Source organism: Anas acuta, chromosome 3 (genome assembly GCF_963932015.1).
Source record: "Anas acuta chromosome 3, bAnaAcu1.1, whole genome shotgun sequence".
Classification (NCBI taxonomy): domain Eukaryota; kingdom Metazoa; phylum Chordata; class Aves; order Anseriformes; family Anatidae; genus Anas; species Anas acuta.
The window spans coordinates 115,408,527-115,430,427 of record NC_088981.1 but is presented as its reverse complement, the minus strand read 5'-3'; the positions used below and the strand labels follow the sequence as shown (position 1 = coordinate 115,430,427).

At 45.1% G+C, this 21,901-nt stretch overlaps 1 protein-coding gene across 1 annotated transcript in view; it reads right to left on the bottom strand.

The window, feature by feature from the left end:
• Nucleotides 1–11,249: 11,249 nt before the first annotated feature.
• XKR6 (XK related 6) overlaps nt 11,250–21,901 on the bottom strand; it is a 131,498-nt gene continuing 120,846 nt past the window's right edge. The window contains exon 3 of the mRNA XM_068678902.1: nt 11,250–20,850. Coding sequence (XP_068535003.1) covers nt 19,886–20,850 — 965 coding nt within the window. The 3' untranslated portion in view covers nt 11,250–19,885. The remainder of the gene's footprint in view (nt 20,851–21,901) is intronic.

Sequence of the window (21,901 nt, the reverse complement as noted above, 5' to 3'; positions counted from 1 at the left end):
GAAGTAAATCGGAAGTGGTTTCTACAAACTAGTCGTCTTCAAGGGAAATTTTTCCATTGATTTTTCATGACTTGCAGGGGTGATTAAAAAGCTCTGAGCAACAGCCTGTGTCCTAGGGGTACCAGCAGCGCATGAATGCAAAGAGGGGGGGCTCTACAGCAGAGGAAGCTACTGGCACTGAACGTAAGTGAAGGAAAGATAAGCCCCTCTCTTTTTGATGGCCAAGGGGAAGCAGCAGACCCTGGGAATGCTTGAGGCTACGTTCACCAACATACGCTCATGAATATTAGCTTGGGCTTGTTGACAATGGCCAACAAAACAAGGCTTCAGTAGAAGGGCAGCCCCTCGATGGATTCTGTTGCTCTTCTCAGGCAAGAGCAGATACGTGGCGAGAAGGTACCACTGAAGTGACCGGGTGGTGGTGTGACCGGTGTGGGGACCTGGTGGGATCTGGCTGCTTGGTTTTCACTCCTACAAGGAGACTTGCTAAGGCACCTGGATCACTGGGGCTCTACAGGTAATTTGGATCCCAATAGATCAGGGGAGGGAGTGGGGATAACCTAGGGCTTACTGGATTTTTATATTTAGTCTATCCATCAAGGATGGTGTTTTTGTGGCACATCCGTAGCGGTAAGGACAAGAAGATGAGTAGCAGTTGGTTTAACTGGCTGGGTACAGGTAAACATTGCCAGCAAGGGCAGTTGAGCAGGGGATGGTTGGTGAAGGCTCTTCTTCAAGCCGTTGGACCAGCTTCATCCTTGAGGTGAGAGTGAAGCAAAGAAAGAGCGTGGCACCCTCATATCTCAAGATGCAGGAGCCACACACTGTCAGCGATGGGAAGAGCTCTCGGGTGTTCATTGTGAAACATGGATAAAAACAATTCTGAAGCTCCAGACTAGGTAGCCCATTTGTTGCTGCTCAAATGTATTTGCTAAGCTTGCTGCAAAGGTAGGCAGTAGTGCCCTGGAAGGAGTACGATTCCCCAGCTGTTCTGTAAATGGTCACAACTTGCTCTTTCATGTCATTTCCAATGTGGTGGTTAAATTAAAGAAAATGAGGAAAATTGACCAGAAAGGATTGCTAATGAGATGAAGAAACCCATGTGATTGCTACCAGCTCGCTGTATAAATCTAAGGAACAAGTCATTGTCGTAGCTCAAATTTTACTGTTTGTTTTTCATCTAGCCAAAGAATGACCTTATCATGTAGGAAACCAGACAGAAGGCTTGTCTATCAATTTTCAAGGCTCTTCGAGCTGACTTTGAATATTTGTTGGCAGAGCAGGTCTCTTGCTCAGTCTCATGCTAAGACATGGTGAGAAATGGTTTGGAAGTGTGGTAAATCCTTCTTGCTTTGGGTGGGATTCAAGTTATCTAGATGTAACCAGCTAAAGATCAACTGATCTGAACTGGAAACCATCTGGGATGAATCCCTACCCAGAGGCGTCTGGCTGTTTCTCCTGAACATGGAAGGGATCTTGATAATTCACTGGATATCCAGCTTTTCAGGCTAAACTAGAGTATTTCTGTCCCACGCTTTTATAGACAGCAGGCAAAGTACTTTGATCGAACATCCCCAATCAGGGGATCGCAAAATATGTTCCCTCTTAGGGCCTGAAAGCTACAAGTGGCTTTATACTTGTCCACAAAGCAAACCTGTCCTGCTGTTTGCAAACACCCTCTTAAAAGTTTATTTTTTCTTTTCACAAAAAATATTTTGAATGAATTTTAGCTACAGTGGGTTCACTGAATTTCTGTGAAGGTGCTGGATAACCTGAAGAGGGAGAATATATTGCCAAGTGTCCTCCATGTATTTTTTCCCTTACATACATTTTCTTGGTGAGGCAAAGAAGGGAGAAGCCTACTTTGCAACCTACTCCCTTTTAGAAACTGGAGTGTGTGGACTTTAACTGCACAGCTATGGATTGAGTCAAACTTGCCCTCTAGGTTTCTCCATTTGCAGAATCCAGCAATCAGAGAAGTATCTTCATTTTTTTTCCCCCTTAAGGCTTTAGTACAAACCTCTACCGCTAAAGCACAAACTTCTAACCCTAAAGCACCATCTGATTTGTGTGAGGGATTAACTATTCACCCAACCCACAGATCCCAGCATCCTCACGGCACGTCCAAGGGACAGCTATAGCGCCTTGCAAACATCAGCCACAGCCTGAAACTTGCCACTGCAGGTAGATAGAAGAGCCTGCGTTTGTGCAGGAAGAGCGGATAAGTAGACACTTGAGGCAATACAGCACCCTACACATGATACCATTAAATAGTCAGTGTCTAAGGCTGGGTGAGGTGTCCTATGATAAAATATTTTAGATATGGATGCTGTTTTCTAGAGAACTGAGCTACGTGAAGCACCCACAGCAGGTTTCTGAGCCCACCTGGATCTACAGATCAAGCAAACAACTGCCCAGAGCTGCAGCCATGAGGTTGTGCAAGATGGGAAGACTGTTCCCAGCTTTTCTACTACAGCTGTTTTCAGATAAATGTGGGTTTAAATTCAATAGGAAGGATGACATGAAGTTCCTGTTTAGATTCAAGCATGAGCAACTGGCTGAAAGAAATGTCCATGCTGCTAGAGACCAGTCTGTGCACTTATGTTCTCAATGACACATGAAAAAGAGGCCACAGACCCATCCCCTTGTCCTTCCCACTTTTGCTGGCTCCAGAAGGGGCCCTTTCTATATCTGGAGATGAGTATAACACCCAGCCCAGCTGTCCTCTGGAAGAGCTTTACTAAATCAGGTGCCCAATGAGCAGTGAAGTTGAAATTAGGGTTTTGTCTGCCCTATCCCAAGAAATAGGCGGTCTGCACACAGGATGTGGAGCAAGAATGGGAGTAACAGCAGCACCTCAGGGTCTTGCCCTTTTCAAAGTTGATTTGGTGCCTGGAGGTACCAAGGCTGAGGAGAATCTGACAAAGGGACTTGAAGACTTGAAGTGTGGTTGGCCACGCTCTCAAGGGTTGGAAAACATTGAGTGGAAGGAAGGAGAAGCACACTGGTGCTCATTTAAAACATAATGGTAAGATGATGAAGGACAACGCGTAGACCAATGAGGCAGTGGTGAGCTTTGAGAGCAGAAGAGAGATGGAGGACAGGGGTAAGATGGTAAAGACTTTACTGTAAACTGGCCCGAATCACCTCCCACTGGTGTTGAGGGGAACCCTGCAGTATTTGCAGAGAGGGACCATGAGTGCAAAGTGCTTAAAGGCTTGGTAAGCATCAGCAACCCCAATCTGACAGGCACAGAGAAGTGGGAGTGATGTTGCTCTAAGTGGCATGGCAGGGGACATGGCAGCCACATCTCGTGGTCTCGGTTTCCTGAGCTCATCACTGGATGACCTGTTTCCTCTCTCCTCAGCACCCACTGGTAAACTGGGGTGGGGAAAGAAAGGTTATAAAGGCGGAATCCCCCTGGGTTTATGCACACAATTCTCCCACGTGAAGTGGTTGGTGCATTGGGAATAACAAGGGAGGAGAATTTTCAACCTTTCATCCAAGGACAGGGAAGGAGATTACCCAGTAGAGCCAGGCTATTTATTGTAGCTTGAAAACCTTAAAGAAAGGCAAAACCTCTACTTTGATGGTACAGGTGGGCATGGTCATGTGTTTGGATGCGTGTATATATTATACACACCCTAACATGGACATACGCTATTATATATTTCTATAATATATAATATAGTATATAATACACACACACGCGCGCGGGAGATACTCAAATATCTGGATTTCTCTTAATCAAAACTCTCTTCTTTGAAGGTCAGGTAACACTCACTACTTTTTCTATATAGACAACTTTGTACATACATGTCGTAAAGTGCGTTAAAAAGCGCGTAAATTTTTCTATGTAGAAAACTATATACATATAGCACACACATGTACTAAAACACTTGAAGTTAAGCCAAATTTCACCTTCATCTTCACATCCCCAATACCTACAATACAAAACCAGAATTAAAAACAAAAAGAAACAAAGAAAAAAAAAAAGAGAAATACATAAGAATACATAAGGAAATAAATCAATCAATCCTAAAACCCAAGAGATAGAACATGAATCAAGAAACAAAACCAAACCCAAAAACAGTCAACGGAAGCCTGGCACATGTAGAAAACATCAATTCACTTAGAGAACATAAAGAGGGTCATGTCCGAACCTCCTTTTTTCTTAAAAACCAAACCAAACCAAACCCCTTTTGTTTGTCTGTTTGTTAGCTCTTATCATTTGAGAAAAGTCACAGTAGCACTCTCACCTTGAACCAGAGTTTGGAACTTTTTGTGTTTCTTTGTACAAAAGAAAAAACGGTTTAGGTTATGGAAAATAGTTGGGAAATTTGAGGTTGGAGAGAAGAGAGAGAGAGAGAAACTGGAAGATTGCATAGTTGTGAACAGTGGCTTCTCATCAAGGTGAAAAAGTGCATCATCTGATAAAATAGCATTTGATTATTATTTTTTGTTCGGTTCCATACGTGTTTTTTTCCTCAGTCAACTGTACATGTCACACATGAAAAGGTATATACAGCACACACACATGCTAACATTAAACGTCTGACATTGAAACAGCCATTCTTTAAATGCTCCATCAGAGTTTTTTCCATGCAAATGTGTATTCTTTTTAAATACATTTTTTGCTACATCCTAAGACCACAAACTTGTCCTAGCCCATCTCATGTAATTTTGATCATTAGCAACATAAAAAGGGGAAAAGCACCAGAATGGCTTGGTTTGATCACCAAACCTCTGCTTTGACTTCTTTCTTTTTTATTTTCATTACTTCATTCACTGCTGGTTGTTTGCTTTTTCAATTCTTTTTCTTTTTGTTCTTGTAATTTGTTTGATTTTTCCAGAGATGGGAAAAAACAATTGACTTTTTTTTTTTTTTGTAAGCGTTCTTGAGGTAAGAGTTATACTCAGCACCTGGGGCAGGCAACAAAGCTTTCAAAAGCATTTGAGAAAGGAACTGAGTCCAAACACAGTCCCCAGTGTCATAAAGTAACACCCCCACCAAAAAAAAATATAAATTGAGATGAATATTCCAGGTTTGCTCGTTAGCTAAACCTCCCACCTTCCCATCCCTCTTTCCTTTTCCCCCCAAAATCATGACCAGAATTAAAAGGAAATAAAAGTGCCTTGGCACATTCCCTCTTGCACCAGCCAAACAAAAAAAAGACAGGTGTTGCGCATTAAAAAAGATGCTTCAAAAGCTTTTAATGCTTGCCGCCTGCCTCAAGTGCATTTTAATATACGTCTGATCATTTACATTTATATAGGAAAGTCATATTTGTTACACTTTATACAGGATCGCTTCATTTTTGTCCTTTTATAACCTTTTCACTTTTTTTTTTTGTTTTGTTTTTTTGGATAAAGAGTTGGTTATAACAATCTACAGTAAGGCTGCACAGGAAGAATTCTGTGTATTTGTTTTTTTCTCTAAGAACCAAAGTATATAAAATGAGGTTTGATTCTAGCACCTTTTACAGTATTATTGGTGTTGTTCCCTTTAGTAGAAAATACCTTCACTCAACATCTGTTCCATCCGAAACGGGCCCTTAGGTTCAGCAATACGATAGGTAACGACAAGGTGATGATTGACCCAACCCAGCAGTCCCTTGACAAAAAAAGTTTTTTCCCCCCCCGAAGTCAGGCAGAACTACTGGCATGAGCAAAGCAAACGGCGTTTGCCAGCCTCCCTCCTCCCCGTCACCGGAGCAATGTGGGAAACTGAGCATCCGAACTGGAAAAAAATAATGCACCGAGTGGGTTTCTTGCTCAGGAAGAGGAGATGGGGATGCTCACCAGCAGGAAGGGCGGCCAGTTTTCCCAAAATGGGAAAGCACCGCTTGCGAGCTGGGGGTTTTATTCCCTTGGTGCAACAGAAAAAGCAAAGCCCCAGCCCCAGGATGCTGCCCCGTGGGCCACACCGTCCTCCTCTTGCAGCAAGGGGACATCTCCCTGTCCTGCAGCGGGAGGATGATGTTGCCACAGGGCATCTGCCCCAGCAATTGTGAGGAATTGCTGCGGTGCAGAACAGATCCTGGCAGCAGGGAGGAGATGGGCAGGAGGCGAGAAAGGAGCTGGAGAAGGAACGCGCGCGAGAGAAGCTCCTTGCCCAGGTCGCAACCCTTGACAGGACGTTGAGCTGTTGGTTTCACTCGAGCTGTGTGTCATCCTGCAGAGGAATGGTCCATTCCCCATACAGCGGCATCAGAACCTCAATTATATATATATATAATTATAACAATAGCAATATATCTAACTATCTATTTGTATTTATATATGTATACATTAAATTCTGTTACTGCACTGGCACGTGATACGGAGGAGAAGTACTGGCATTGCTGTTCGATGCGAGTGGTTGCCTTGACTGAAGCTCTGTGAAGGGTAAGCACCACAAGAAAAGGCACCACGAGGTCTGGGGAATTGAAATGTCACTGCCCTAACATCACCGTTGTCGACAAATAAAGGGCTTTTGGAGTTAATGAGGGCAGGTGGGGCCAGGCCAAATTCTGGTCTTGCCGACAGCAGAAAAAAGAGGGCAATCCCTTAAAAAATAGTGGGGTTCATACAGGGTGCCCGGTGCCGGGGTGAAACGGAGGCCAGAATTTGGTCCTTTAATGAGCACGTTGATTTTGCGAGCTCTTATCTAGCACTTTGGACACTTTTCAACAGCTTTCCTAAATTAAAAAGACCACATCTTGCCACGTTCAGGATGCTCACACTGATGTACGGTGACGCTCAAAACATAATGTACGAGGAACAGGGCACAGCCTGACGTGGGCTGCCTCCTGGGATGCGCTGGATGCCTTCAGCTTCCACTAGAGCAAGAGGAAGTCGAAGGCACTCAGCGAGTCTGATCTCATCCCTCCGCAGAGCCCTGCCCTCAATATCTCAATCTGTCACTCCCCGGGAGCCCGGAGACAAAACTCTCCCGGCCACAGGCAGCAGTCTCAGCGGATGGACCGAAGTCCCGTCGGATTGAGACAGAGATCAAAATTTGTATGTCGGATTTTCTCAAGCTTTATCCCGTGCTTCTCATCCCCTCCTCACTCAGCGAGTCCCCGGATTGCAGTGAGCTTTCTGGCTGGCCCTCGCTCTGTTTCTTTTGCTCATGAATTGGCATGGAAGCCCACGCACGTGCCCACCTTGCCCTCCGAGGTGTAGGAATTAGAGGAAGAGCTGGGGAACAAGACAGACTGCCTACCGAGAGCCCTCCTGGGAAAAGAGAAGTCACTACAGAGTGCCCATAAACCCACGGGTTAGGTAATTGTTGGGTGATTAAGAAAGAAACAAAAGAGGCTGTCAGGCACTCTGCCAAGTTAATAGCACCAGTTTTGCACCCTGTTGACACCTGTCAGCCCATCCCATCTAAGCCACCATCTAAGCAGGTTTTTAGGCAGCAGCCTGACCCTGCTCCCTGTGGCATTGCCCAGATCCAGGGGACGGCCACTGAACCCCAGGGGAATACAAGATAAGGGGCAGGGCTGCCCTCGGCTGCTTCTTGTGGCCAGCTGAGAGCAGGGAGCTCCTTCTATCTCCCAAACGCCACACGTGCAGCTTGCTGGGAACTGGGAACGGCGCTGAAATGCCACCACGGGGGGGAAAGGAGCTGTCAGTGGATGGGCTTCCTCATCTGCAAGCTGCAGCTGGGTCAAACGGCACTGGAAGGACAGCTTTGGATGAATGACCTGGGTCCAGAATGGGCTGAGTTTGGTTAATAAGGCAAAATTCAAGGCATGGGCATGACTGAGTTTCAAGCTTAGTTAGCAAAACAAGAATCAAAACAAAACAACAAAACGAAACAAAACCCCCTTCTTAGTAGGAAAGCTGAGACCACTATTTCTGTTTTATGTGCCTTATCAAGAGGGTCTGGGGTGAGCAAGGCCCTTCTTTGGATCATTTCCAACTGGACAGGATTTAGGGGAGCAATGAGATGTAGGGATGTGGCTCTTGGGGATATACCCGATGACCCACGTGCTCTTTCCACCTCTGCTTTCTCCAGTTCCATGCCCAAACAGGACAGTAGTAAATCCCTGGCTTCTCAGTTGACTTCCGTGGCTGCTTTCCTAAGGGAGAGCATTTCAGAGGATGGAGAAAAGCTTAGCGTGGCATCTTGTGCTCCTTGTAACAGCCCAAATATGATCAGCCTCCCTCTCTGTCTGTGCCAGGCTTCGTGGAGATGGACAAGGGGACTTGCTGCATTGCTTTGACCTGCTCTGCCCAGCATGAACACTGCTGTCCTACAACACTTCGGATGTTAGTACCCCCACTTCAGGGCACTAAGACTGGCTCAGTGTGCTTACTGCAAGAAGGATGGGCAATATTCAGTGCTTATCACATTGCTAAAGGATTAGAAGAACGCAGGTGTCTTGTTTTAACTGCTTCTCTTTTTGGGGTGATTTGGGAATTTGTGCTCTTTGAATAAGGTTTATCTGAGGAATCAAGTGCAAGAACATTTTCCAGGTTTTGAATGCTAACAAAGAGTTCCGGCAATGATTAGTCAAATTTCAATGTTTATGGGAAAAGTGGCACTTCTGAAATATAAGTATTTAAATTGTGCTATTCTCCATGGCTGTGCCAATTTTCCAGTACTATCAAAATTCACTAATCAACAGCGCTCCTAGGATGAAAGCTAATTTTAGAAGACACCATGATCTTAGAGAATTCCTTTCAATCAGAAGGTGCTCAAGAGCTTTGCCAGAAGTGTTTAACCAGCCTCTGTCTTCCCAACACTTCGGTAGGGCAGGATCTTTAGAGCTTTGTTGCAATGCATGGGGCAAGTATGGAAAAGATCCAGGGCTGGAGGTGGGGATGGTGATGGGAGCCAGACAACAGCCCAAGCATTCCCGTATCACATTCCCTGGACCACAAGCCAATGGTACTAGGGAATTCAGGCAGGGCAGGTAGGCATCAGCTTAGACATCCCTAAAATCTCCTTGGTTTTCCTACCCAACAGCCCGTAGCAGAGATGGAAAGAGAACATAGATCTTCAGGCACCATTATTTTACTTTCTGTATACCACAGTCTATCCAAAAACATACACACCAAAGCTATGAATTTTCTCTGCAGTCAAGAAATCTTAAAAACCTCCAAAATATCTAGGCTTTCCATGGGACTCCTGTTCTCAGGGGAACTGCTCCTGGGGCTGGGCCATGGTGAAGGACCTTCTCCAAGCACCTCACCATTAAGCAATACATGGGATATCACGCATGGGCTCATCCCTGCTTTTATCTCCTACTGGTTTCGTGCCAGGGAATCACATTGCTGTTAGTGGAATGGTCTGAACCTGGCCCGAAGACACAAATGGAAGTCACCAGGCCTAGAAGTGAAAGAGCCCTTCCCTGAGTAATTTAAACACTTCCAAAACTCCTTCCCATTCCCATCAGAACAAAAGGCTGGAATGGTAAAACAGCTGGGAGAGCTGAACCATTAGTCAAAATCATTGAGTTTTTTTTTCAGATAGAGGGCACGTTTTGTAGCTAACGGCAAACGTTGATGTTTGATGCAAAATCTCTTCTTTCTCACTCTCCCTACATAGAGAAGATGGGGCCATGGGATTTGGCTGTGATACCTACTCGGACACTTTTTAGAAAACATGCATCGCAGCTCTCCTCAAAATGGCTGCAATTACACCCAATTTAAGGCTTGTTTAGTGAGTGGAGTAGCTCTAAGAGTTCTATGGATAAGTGAGAACCAGTACACTTCCCCTACTACTTATCCTTCATAAATTTGCTGACTGACGCCCCATTTTGAGTATTTGTTGAAAACAAAACAAAACAAAACAAAACACCAGATTATACAGGAACAGTGTGAAAATCCAGTAATTCAGGGGTGACCTTGGGGGGCACTCGGTGCATGGTTTCTCCTCCAGCAGTGTCAGCTCAGAGCAAGTCCACTGAAGTCAAGTGGCTTCAGCTCCAGGCTAGTGAAATTTCAGGGGGCTTGCGTCTCTGTGTGTACTCATATGCCCTCTGAAACTGAAATAAAATCCTAAAGCGAACAGATTGCAGGTGTAATCATCTGGCATTTGTCCTGGATCTTCGTTACTTGGGAAATAACAGTGTTTGCTTTTAAGGTGGAAAAAAAAAAAGGAGAGGGAAGACGGGGGCAGCGTGCAGGTGGTGTTCAGCTGGGTTTGAGGGAGAGGGGCTCTGGCAGTGGGATTTATTGGCAAACACGGGATAATATGAGATCCTTCTCCTTGTGACTGGTGGATGAGAATGACATCTGGAGAGAAAACAATCATCATTCCCTTCGGGTGGCAGCTGGCATTTGAATCCTAAGGGCTTGAAATCAGATTTGGGGGTCGGGTCCCCATGAAGGAGGACCCAGTTTGCTGCCTGTTCCCACTGCCATGGTGGTACTGGTGGCAGGGGAAGCCACCTAGGGCCAGACACCCCGTGTAGGTCAGGGGGTTGCCAAACTCAGATGGCTCTGCTTGGAAAGAAACTGATTTCATCCAAGATCTGTTTGGTCTTCAACAAAAGCCACAAGCTCAAACAAAAAGTCTGTTATCACGGGTTAAAGAAAGCCCAGTAGGACCAGTAATGCCCAGTCCGGGCTTCCCTGGCACCAGTAGAAGTGAATGTTTTGGGGATGGGGAGTGCGAGGACATCAGTGGCATTTTTCTGATTTTACTGACACTGCACTTGGCCGTAATTTTTGGTCTGATTTTGGCTTCCAAATTCCTTAAAAAGAGGAAGATCAGTTGGTATAGCATTTCCCCGGCAGGCCCTTAAGCTTCTGATGGATTCTGGCCCTGTTTTCCCTTTTAAGAAACCGTACTCGGAACATTTATTACAACCCTGCCTGCAATCCCCAAACTGCTAGCAGCTCGCACCAGAAACTACCTTCCTCATCTTGAAAAGCCCTTTGGGATTCGCAATGTATTCATATATATTAAAACATATATACTGCTGCAGTAACATGGCATGTATACCTGTCTATATTTCCACAGGGCTGTGTATATAGACAGAGACATACACGCCGACTAGTCCCTTTAATCCCGAAAATTCATAGCCACCTGCTCCAGCCCAGACCCAGCACGCAGCAGGAGGAGCTCTCTCTCTCCCCTTCTGCCTTTCGACCTTTGCAGTTGGAATAACCATTGCTGCTGGAGCGGCTCGAAGTAAAACAGCTGGCTGCACAGACAGCCAGGTGGGTTTACTGTCGAGCAGTGCATTTTCAGGAAAATTAAAGGGCGATTTATTGATAAAGTGATTTTTTTTTTTCTTTTCTTATATATATACATACATATATATATATATATATATATAATGCCCTCAATACCTTAAAGGCTGTATCCTATTTATCCTATTTATTTCCACGAGGTGGGTGACAATTAGCTTTGAAAACAATCTGCATTTACATATTTTTTTTTCTATTTTTTTTTCTATTTTTTTTTCTACTAGATACACATAAGACTTTCATCTCTTTCTGAACCGCTCTTGCCCTCTCTCACCCCTCTCCGTCCATCCCTGTTCAAGACACGGATGTGTGGTGCTTCTTAGGACAAAGAGGGACGATCTGTATGTTGGCCAGCATTTGGTTGGGTAGAACAAAGCAGTTAGCATAGCACCGAAGGAGTTACATTGCTGTGATTTTTTTCCAGCTTCAATCTTTTTTTTTTTTCTTTTTTTTTCTTTTTTTTTTTTTTTGGAACAGAAGCAGTAAAAAGAACTCAGAAGCACGGAGCTGAAGTGCTTCAAACAGGGAAAAGAAATGGCTGGGGAGATGAACGGGGAAGGAGCAGACCCCAAGCCGCTGCACATGACAAGAGGCCCATCTGTGAGAAGAGGGCTTCTGGACATGCCCTGCCCCGGAGGGAAGATCTGTGGCTGCATGGCTAGCCGTGTGGAAGAGCCCAACCAATGGAGCCAGAAGACTTTGACCGACCTCCCCGTGGTGGTACAGGAGAGGGACAAGGAAGGGAGGCGGCAGACTGAGACGGAGGTGGAGGAGGAGGAGGGTTTCCTAGCTTCGTTCTGGCTTCGTGCAAGGCAGGTCTTGGGTTTAAGCAAAGAAGACGGCCCCCTGAAAGGCTGCCCGGTTATCCGGAACAGGCCTGATTTCACGGTCCTTACTCAGGAGAGCAAGAGAAGCCCAACACCAAAACCCAGGGGTTTTGCCTGCATAAGGACTGCACGAGCAGGCTTCAAAAAGCCTTGCAAAAAGGGAGCAGGAAGTCTTGCCTCACGCTGCATTTCCAAAAAAAAAAAAAAAAAACAACAAAAAAAACCCACGTTATATGATGGTCAGGACACTTAGACAAGAAAAAATAGTGATAATTTTAAAAAGATAAATAAATAAATAAATAAAAGGCTTTCTGTCACATGCTTTTTTCCCCTATGATTTACCTGACCACTGGCGATACCTGGAGCAATGACCCCGACCCCTTCCCTCACTCTATCGAGAATTACCCTGGGTTTCATCCAAGTGTTTGGGGGTTCAACCAGGGGTGAATCCACCTCGACGGACACATCATCAGCCAAAACTCCTGCTGGTGAAAAGGGGTTTTGCCTGAGGAAGGACGGTGAAGGCAGTCCTGACTTAAGTCTCTCTGGACGTGGCCCAGGTTTTCTCCAGGGAAGCGGGTGTTTGGGGAAGAGCCGCATGTGAGCACCATTGACTCTAGGTTATCCTCTCACAACCCACCTTCACCCTTCACGTAAGGAAACCATTCGAAAAAAGCTACTGCACAACCAAGTAAACTGCAATTATTGTGCTGTCCTAGGCAGTCAGGAAACTTAAAGGCAAAACCAAAAATAATAAAAGGTTTTTCACGTGTTTATCAGTTGCGACTCTAGTTTTCCCATGCCTACAAGAGTCCTTAGCAAACGGTATACCAGCCTCCCAAGCAAGGTCCAGGCTATTCCAAAACAGCGTGAGCAAATTTTTCACTGTATTCAGATGGAAGCTGATGACTGAAAGATTAGTGCACTTTAACCGTGGCTGATGAGAGCAACTTTTAAAGAAATTCAAGTATTCATCAGTAATCTGTTCGGTTCAGAAATACTTTTGTGATCTTTAGTTTCAAGTTTCCAGAAACAGAAAGGAGAAGGGAAAGGTCACCTGCTGGGTTAGAAAATCATATTGCAAACAGTGCTATTACATCTGACTGGGAAAGCAAGGCTATTCAGTTGGCGCACAGAAGTTTTCTCCATTCCTTGCTTTTGGGGAAAGAAAAGACTTAAGATCACTTTCTCGACACATGCCCAGACCAGCGAGATTTCCCTCCACGTGTTGTAGCCAACCCCTCTACTGCTCATTCCTGATAACAGCCACAAACCCAGCAAGAATGAAAACATCGCGGCGCAACTCCAGCACCTCTCGCTCGCATTTGCTTAAGCCTCACAACACCCCTGTGAGGTAGGTAAATATTATTATACCCATGTACAGATGGGTAAACTGTAGGCACAGAAAGGTTAAATCACTTGCCCAAGGTTACACAGCAACATCGTGGCAGAGCTGGGGCTGAAACCCAGGAGTCCCGTCGCCCAGAAATCTGCAATGAGCTTTCGATCGCGGCCTCTTGCTACGCTCGCTGTAAAAGACCATCTGACAAAGCCAGCCGTGCACAAATCCAAATAACCCCGCGTATAACAGTGCCTGGTTTTCCAACAGTTACCTTGCTGCATGTGTCCCAAAGAGGGGGAAAGTTTATGCTCTCAGATCAGTTTTGTCTGCTTGCAATGCCTTTTTGTTGCATTTTTTTTGGTTGGTTTTGTTTTAAAATATACAGCAGGAAACAATAGTCCACATTGCTTTATCACCACCACTCTTTTCTACCCTTTCCAATTGGGTTGCATGTGTGTTTAAATTTATATTAAAGTCCAGGTTGCTTAGGCAGATTTATTTTAATTGCCACCAGTTGCTTCCCTCCTCGTTGGTGGAGAGCCCATGGAACATATGCAGCTATCTGCCAGCTCATTTCATCCTACAGCCTGAGCTTCAAGTAAGGAACGAGGGATGAACACAGGCAATATCTAGCTCAGCAGGAAGGGTTCTCCCTTTCTTCACATCACACCACAGCAGAAAAAAGTCCCCACACCGTTATTTCCAGGTTCAAACAGAACAGAACAATGAAGTGATTCTGAACGAGCTCATGGAGAAAGAAGCGGATTGCGACAATCTCTAGCGGTACCCAAAGGTCTGGAAATGCGTTCTGCACACAGTGAAAGGTTTGCCCACGTCTATTTGGGATAGCCTCACGTCTTCTCATTCAAACCAGGCTGAGATTCTCTGCACCAGAATACACCTGAGCTCCAAGGAAAAATAAAAACAGCAATCGCAACCCTGGGAAACCACCATCCCCAAAGCCCCAGGGCTTCAGACAACTGCCAAAGTAACAACAACATGCAAGCTTCAACAAGCAAAGGGTGCACAACTGAGTTCACATCATCCCTACCAGCAAATATCCTCTGCCTTGGCTTCTATGGGGATTGGCACGGACCTTCTTTTGCGTGGGTTTTGTTGTTGTTGCTTTTAGTTTTTGCATGACCACATTGGATCTGAACAGAATCCAGAGAAAAGCTAACCCAGTAACAGAAAAAAAGATCCTAGAAAAGCCTGTCTCTACAATTTTTTTTTTACTGACTCTGGCAGCTTCCAAATTGTCTCTTGCCCAAGCTGCCCAGCAAGCAGGCACTAAAAGGTTTTGCAAATGCACAGTAGTAAGTTTTCCTTTTCAAAGCACCTCTGAGCTTCTATGAAATCATGCTGGACGCACCTCAGACCACATTTTCTTTAGGAGGTTTACTCATGCTGCAGGTGTATGGGCGACAGATGCTTCATGCATTGCTGTGCAAGGGTGAGGAGCAGGGATAAATTGTGAAGTGAATCTTGTGTGTATGAAAATACGGCTGAAGGGCAAGGGACGATCGCTCTCTGAAAGTCAGCAGCAACACTCCCCTCACGAGCACCATCAGCCAGATTTTAGCAGCCCACTGACTAAAGCTTGAAAGTAATTCTGTCCCATTTCATCTGGTCAGCTTTAAATACAAATACATGCAAATGGCTACTGATTTTTGGCAGGTGCAGAAAAGGACAGGATGAAGCAGACAATTAGCTCCCATCCAAAACCCTGCAAAATATATATTTACTCTTGAAATCGGTGGCTTACTTGCGCTTTCCACTGGCAATTGCACCGCATTGGCTCCTCTTCTCCCGTCCGGGTTGGATGTGATTTGGATGAAAAACATCTCGTGTGGGTGGCAAAGCATGACAAGGGCATGGTCAGGGACCTTGTAATTCTTGTATTTTCCGTTGTTGCCTTGGTCTGGTCTGAACCATTCATGCCTCCACGTTAACTGCCTGCAGATGTATAACACTACCAGACTAAGCATGCCAGCCATCTGACATGGACGGCGGGAGGGAGGGATGGGTTGACATCAGAACAATATAAGTGATGCTGTTTGCAAAAAAAAAAAAAAAAAGCTCAGCAAAAAGAACACAGCGAACTAAAAATACTTTGTCCATTGAACTGGGCAGAAAATAGAAGTATGCCAGGCCAGAGCTGATGTACTCCACCAAATGCTGAATCCCGGTCTGTTGCATACAGATAAATCTTTATTAGCAAAATAAGCACTGCCAGGATCCATTCTGGCCATGAAGCCAACTGTGCTGGCCACATCCGTACTACTAAACTTCACCCCGATACAGAGCAGCCGCATCCAAGCTGCCAGCTGGGGATGGTCTTTGGCAAGTGTCAATGCCTGTGCAAGCTGTGCCCAAGCCCAGGGCTTGCTGGAGTGGGTCAAAACCATGCCAGGGAGGGTTTGAGCACTTAAACAGCGGGGGTGGTGGAGCCCTTGTGCCCTGGTTTGCGCTGGCATGGCGTGGGTGGCTGATTCAGATGTTCCCGGGGTGAATTCGGCAGCACAAACATCCCAGAGAAGTCGCCCGCTGAGCTTGTGATGGGAATAATTATGGCCTCAACCTTCTCCGTGACAGTTCGAAAAACCCCTCACGCGGTATCTTCTGGCAAGGAGGTGGGACGTGGCACAACAAACCTAACAGGGAGAAGCGGGGGAGTTAAAAATCTGGTGCAACCACAGCAAGAGACTGACCACTCCGCCAGAGCGCACAGCAAAAAACAAAGGGACCCCAGGTAAAATAAATAAAAATAATAATTAAAAAAAAGGCAAGGACAAGACTCAGCATTGGGATTGCTACGAATAAGGAGCTGGGGGCAGTTTTGCTCCCCATGCTTTTGGCTTGGCAAAAGGCGCTTTTTGGCAGATAATCTCTAGAGGAAACGGTCACCACCCCAAACCCAGCACCAAGGACTCGCTGGGTGTGGTGGCCGAGCTTTATGTTAAGGCTGTATCAAAGTCTTTCAGAGGGAAATAGTTCTCCAGGTTTGGGACAGGCCCTCACTGGAGATCTGTTGCTAAATCAGGATGCCAGTGGGTATCACTGAAAGCAAGGACGAGTAGCAGAGGCAGAAAGTTTATGTGACACGGGTAATGAAACAGTCTTAACACACGGAGGAGGTACCTGCCTTCGCTGTCATCCGTACTACGAGCCAGGAAGAAGGAGGACTTCGGAGCAGAGATGTGTCAAGCCCTTAGTCAAGCTGGTTTGGCTGTGAGATATTAGCACTGTGTTGAGAGGTAAGGTCACTTCTAGAGTGTTTTGCCCCTCCGCTCCTGTGGTGGGACGGAGAGGACGGCTGTCGGTGTGGTGGTGTGGAGCGAGGGTCCCGTTCCTGAGGGAAGGCAGGCTGCAGGTGCTGACGAGAAGGTCAGGCAGCACTGAAGGGTCTCCTCCTCGACTCCCAGTGAGAGTTGCCTTGGCTCGTTGACTCATTTCACTGTCCTGGTGCAAAGAGGCAGGTCTGGCTGTCCAGGAGGCTCACATCTCCAAACCAGGCTTCTTGGTTGATGCGCTCATGGAGGGGGACCTTCTCCTGGTGCCTTTGGAAATGCAGGTGCCATCTCCAGGAGGAAATGTCCCCAAGGACAGTGCAGTGGTTGGCCCATCCATTCCTTTCTCATGCTTTTGCCAATGAAAAGGTGGTTGTGTAGATGAGACCTCTTCATGGAAGGACTAAGTAGAGTCTTTACACAGGGTGTGAGGCTCAGGGGAGTGGATCAGAGTAAATGTAAAGGCGAATCCTCACAGAAAAAGAACCAAGTGAAGTCTTGGGAGGAGAAATGCAGGCCGGTTGCCAGAGGATGGGCACCCTTGTCTTTGTATGACAGTGGTGCAAAATTGCTCAGCAGCTGAGGATGGCAAGTTCACTTCACAAATTACCTCTTTTGATGGAGACAGCATACTGATTAGGGAAGGAACAGGGTGACATGTTAGTAGGACACTTGAGAGGGGACTGGTTAAGGGACAAGGACGACAGAGAAAGGAAATGAAAGCTCTTCACAAATATGCATAGGTGCATATACAGATATATGTGTGCACAACAAACAAGGGATTGGGAATTTAGGCAGGGGATGACAAGATGAAAACCCTCCCTTTGCCTGAAAATGTGACCATCGTGTTGGTTGTAATCAGAGCCCAGAAACATTTGCCTGAAATGGAGTTTGACTGGGAATTACAGTACCAGTGACAATTTGGCTTCTTATAAACTTTGCCGTGTGTCTATAGTTTGGCGTGAATGAGTCCTGCCCTCCTTAAAAGGGACAGACACAAGTCAAAAGTTTTCTTGACATAACAAAATGACACAACTGAAAAAAAAAATACATTTTTCTCAGAACACTGCAAAGGATTACTGATTGAAAAAAATGTTTCTCTTCAGGTATATTCAGGCGAAGAAAGCATTCAGCTTCGTTAAACTGTTATATAAAATTTGTACTAGTTTCTTTAAATGCTATTATAATTAAAAACAACTGATTCATCAAATTAAAAAAAAATCATAATCATAATTAAAAAAATATCCCCCCATGCTGACCTTTTCAGAATAGGTCAGCATGGGAGTTTTGCACCCTAGACAGTTACAGTATTTCTGGAATAAAAAATTGCAATTACACACAGAAAATACTACAGTATTCACTTAAAAATATCATTTTTGTTGTTGTTGTTTTTCCCCTCCAAAGCAGAGGGACGGTGGGATTGAAAGGATGCCCTGAAATGGGAAAATTCCTTTAAAGGAGCAACACTCGTGAAAAGGAAAAGGGTGTTAGATAGACACAACCCTGTGATTTAACTCGAAACAGAGATTCCAGCACAGAAACAGAAGTCGAGAGATGCGAATGGTCAGACAGCGAGCGGGTTATTTGGAAATGTCAAGACAACCACGCGACCCTTGGCAGGCGACCGTCTACGCTTTGCCATTATCGGAGGCGGCAGAATCTCCTTGCGGTGAGAAGGCTAAGCTAAATCACGATGCTCTCGCTATGCTCTTGAATTTCCTGTGGTGTTCTTTCTTGCCATGTACTTACAGTCGAGGGTGACACGAGACAGTTTATCAGCAGTTCCCCACATGTACCGAGTTGAAGAATTCTCAGCTAAATCACAACAACAACATCAACAAAAATACAAAGCACCAAATCATCTCAAGACGTTGAGTCAGTTTACAGGTTATTACCGTTTGAAGAAGTTTGTTGTTTTTTTTTTTATGTTGTTGTTTGTTTATGGTGTTTTGTTTTTTTTTAATCCCGATTTTCAGATTTTGTTTTCCTTAAAAAAACAAACCAAAACAAAACAAAAAAATCAAAACCCCCAAACCCAAAAATGAAACGAAGGATGCTTTACAATCACTTTAAGGCTCGCACTGAATGAGACGTGACAGGTCTTACACGAGATTACAAATAATACATGTATGCCTTTCACAGCCTTAAAATGATACAGTAGGTCAAATTATTTTGCCAGTCACTGATCAAGTATTGTGCCTTTAAATTGACTCGCTTTTTGCTACTATGCTGAGTTTTATTATTACTGAAAGAGTTGTTAGATATGTGTAAATGTACTTTAGTATAGCATTTTTGGTATATAATTTCAACATTTGCAGATTTCTTATTTTCCAGAAATCAACGTGGCAGGCCTCATTCTGGGCTCAGGCGGTTGTTATTTACTCCACTGAAGCCAGTGGTGCTTTTGCGTGTGCAATTGTTCAAAACAAGATCAGATACTGCATTGCCATACTAATCCAGTGCAAACCGACCATCACGCATGGCCCGTTTACACAAGGAAAAGGGTTACAGGGTGGGACCACATTTATAACGTGACTTGGTCAAGGTGCGCAGGCTTGGCCAAATGGTGTTATAAATGCACAGCCAGACAGAGTTACAGACCTGATATTGTCTTTCAGCCTTTTGAAAAATCAAACTCCATTGGGGGTAGCTTTGCTTTCTTATCTTTAGGCATTTTTTTTTTTTAATGCTAAATCCAATAAGATCAATGTGACATTTTTTCAAACATTTCTCTCTTTTTTATTATTTTTATTGTTAGTATTTTTAATTTTAAGGTTTGTATTTCAGTTGTGTGTTTTTTTTTTTTTTCTTTTTTTCCTGGCATATAATCATCAAAGAGTTTTGCATGAGAAAGGTGACAGTACTTAATGAAACTCAGCACCTAAGGGCATAAGGCAGTTGTAGGTTTGTTTGTTTGTTTTTTTATTTTTCAATCAGCACCAATCCCATAAATAATGTTCTACACTTGGTGTACGGTATAAAACTGATGTGGAGATGCCTCCTTCTCCACCTGTGAATCCTAGGTGTGGAAGTTGAAATACTGTTTCTTGTGTGTAAAAAACAAAAGAAAAGTTTTTCTTTTTGTTTTTACTTACAAAACATAGAGAATATCTTTTTTTTTTTATACATACAGCAACCAGAAAGAAAGCTTATCTGAAGGTTTGTGTTTGTTTCATGATCTGTGTTTACCGTAAACAAAAATAAGGTCCCCTCTTTTACTTTTGCTTTAAGGAGCTTTAAAGTGAAGATTCATATTGTAGCAACTCATATAAGAGAGGTCCATCTCTATACCTAATACCTACAGCTGTGGGGGTGACATACTGGAGGATGTTGATAGTTCTTCTTAACCTCCTGTCTACAAAATGAGCATCCCATGCAGGATATCTCTTTCTCGGGATGTCAATCTTAATGAGAGGCCCCTCGGGGGGGTAGGGTCGCCCAGATGGAGTAGATGGTACCATTGCTCTCACCTGGAAAACGGGCAAGCAAGTGTCAGCTGTGAGTTCCTCCTGTTGCTCCGTGACCGCTCTGGTGGGCGTAGCCTGGGCCCCCCGGTACCCAGGGGTTTGGGGTGCCATGGGCTCAACATCAGGGGGCAAAGGAATGCCCCAGAGCAGCTCGGCGCAACAGGAGCTGGCAAAGATCTTAGCTCTTGGCCCCATGGGATGCAGCACACCATAATATAACAGCATCAAAGCTATCCCAGCAGCAAAGCTAAGAAAGACACAACACAGTGCTGGCACGGCATATGAGTCAGTAGTGTCAGGATCTCTGTAAAAATACCAAAGGAGCGTCAAGGCAGCGTTCTCCGTCAGGACTACCGTGTAATACGCAAACATTCTGTATCGAGTCCGCCCTTCCTTGACATTAAACCAGCAGAAAATGTACACAATCCCTACCACCATGTTGAAGAGGATCTCCTCCCACTTAGACATGCAGAAATCTGTCCCACCATGGATGATCCAGAAAGCCATGGCACACCAATGGACCACTACAAAGATCCCAAAGTAGAGCTGGAAGATGGAAGCAAAGAGAGCAAAAGAAATAACTCGGGATGAGATGGTGAAGAGGCGCCAGAAGAGATGGATGAGGGCCCCTCTGTAGCTCATACTCTTCTTGTCGTCCCTAGAGTCCCGAAGAAGCTTGTGATAGGAGGCTAGCACCCAAGCCAGGGACATCAGGGAGGCCACAGAGGACACACCTGCCGGAAGACACACAGATCCACTGAGTTAGACAGGAGGATTGGTTGAAAACATCATCTGCTCACTACATTATTGCATCTGGGGCAGGCTCAGTAGCCCAAAGGTTCAACACACGTCAGGTAGTCCTTACAGTCTGGAGGAGAGAAATACAGAAATATCAGTGTGGGAATTGTAATCGGTGCTGCATTCATGAGTTCTCTGACTCAGCACAATATATTCACGAGCACTGGGCTCCACCACCCCACCCTAGATCTTCTCTTCCTGCTGGAAACTGCCTCTGTCCTCATCCTGATTTGAGAATTTTAAATTCAGATTCCACCTAAAGGTTGCAGACCCACTATGAAGGTCTCTTTCTGTAGAAAAGGCTCTTGGAGCACGCCATTGGAAAACCAGGGCAACTGTATTACCTTTATGTCTTCTTTATTCTAAAATACTTTCATACCAGCTGCATTCACATTGACTTTACTTGATTCTGCCTTGATCAGGAATCCCTGTTTGCATTCACCCTTGGGAAAAATAGGCAGTTGTTCAGTTTTGTTATCATCCTGTGGTCACATGTAGAGGGATACCTAGATGCCATCAAGACTCCTTGGTATCCCCCAAATGGTCCCAAAACACAGGACATGATCCCTCCCCTGCCCTGTTTTCAGGATAGATGGAAAACCTATACTGTGGGTAGCTTGTCTCCAGCCTGGTCTCCAGAATGAACCTGGGACCAACACTGAATTCATGTCTACAACCCTATCTCCTTCTACTCCTGGTAGGACCTCCTGGAGGAATCTTGGACCTATTCCATCCCCTTGCCCTGCCTGGGATTGCTAATGGACCTGTTACCAGCACCTGGCTTCACCCAGTGCTCTTGGACCTTGTGGGACTGATCCCACCAGTGAGGACATTGCCTATGCTGGGGTCACACTTGGTTCCTGACTCATGGCCCTGCACCCCGGCATGAGGCAGCCACACGATAATATTCCAAAGAGGACAGATCTTATCTCCCATTACAACCAACGCAAACTACTTATTTGCTTCAATGGATAAAATAGTGCCCCA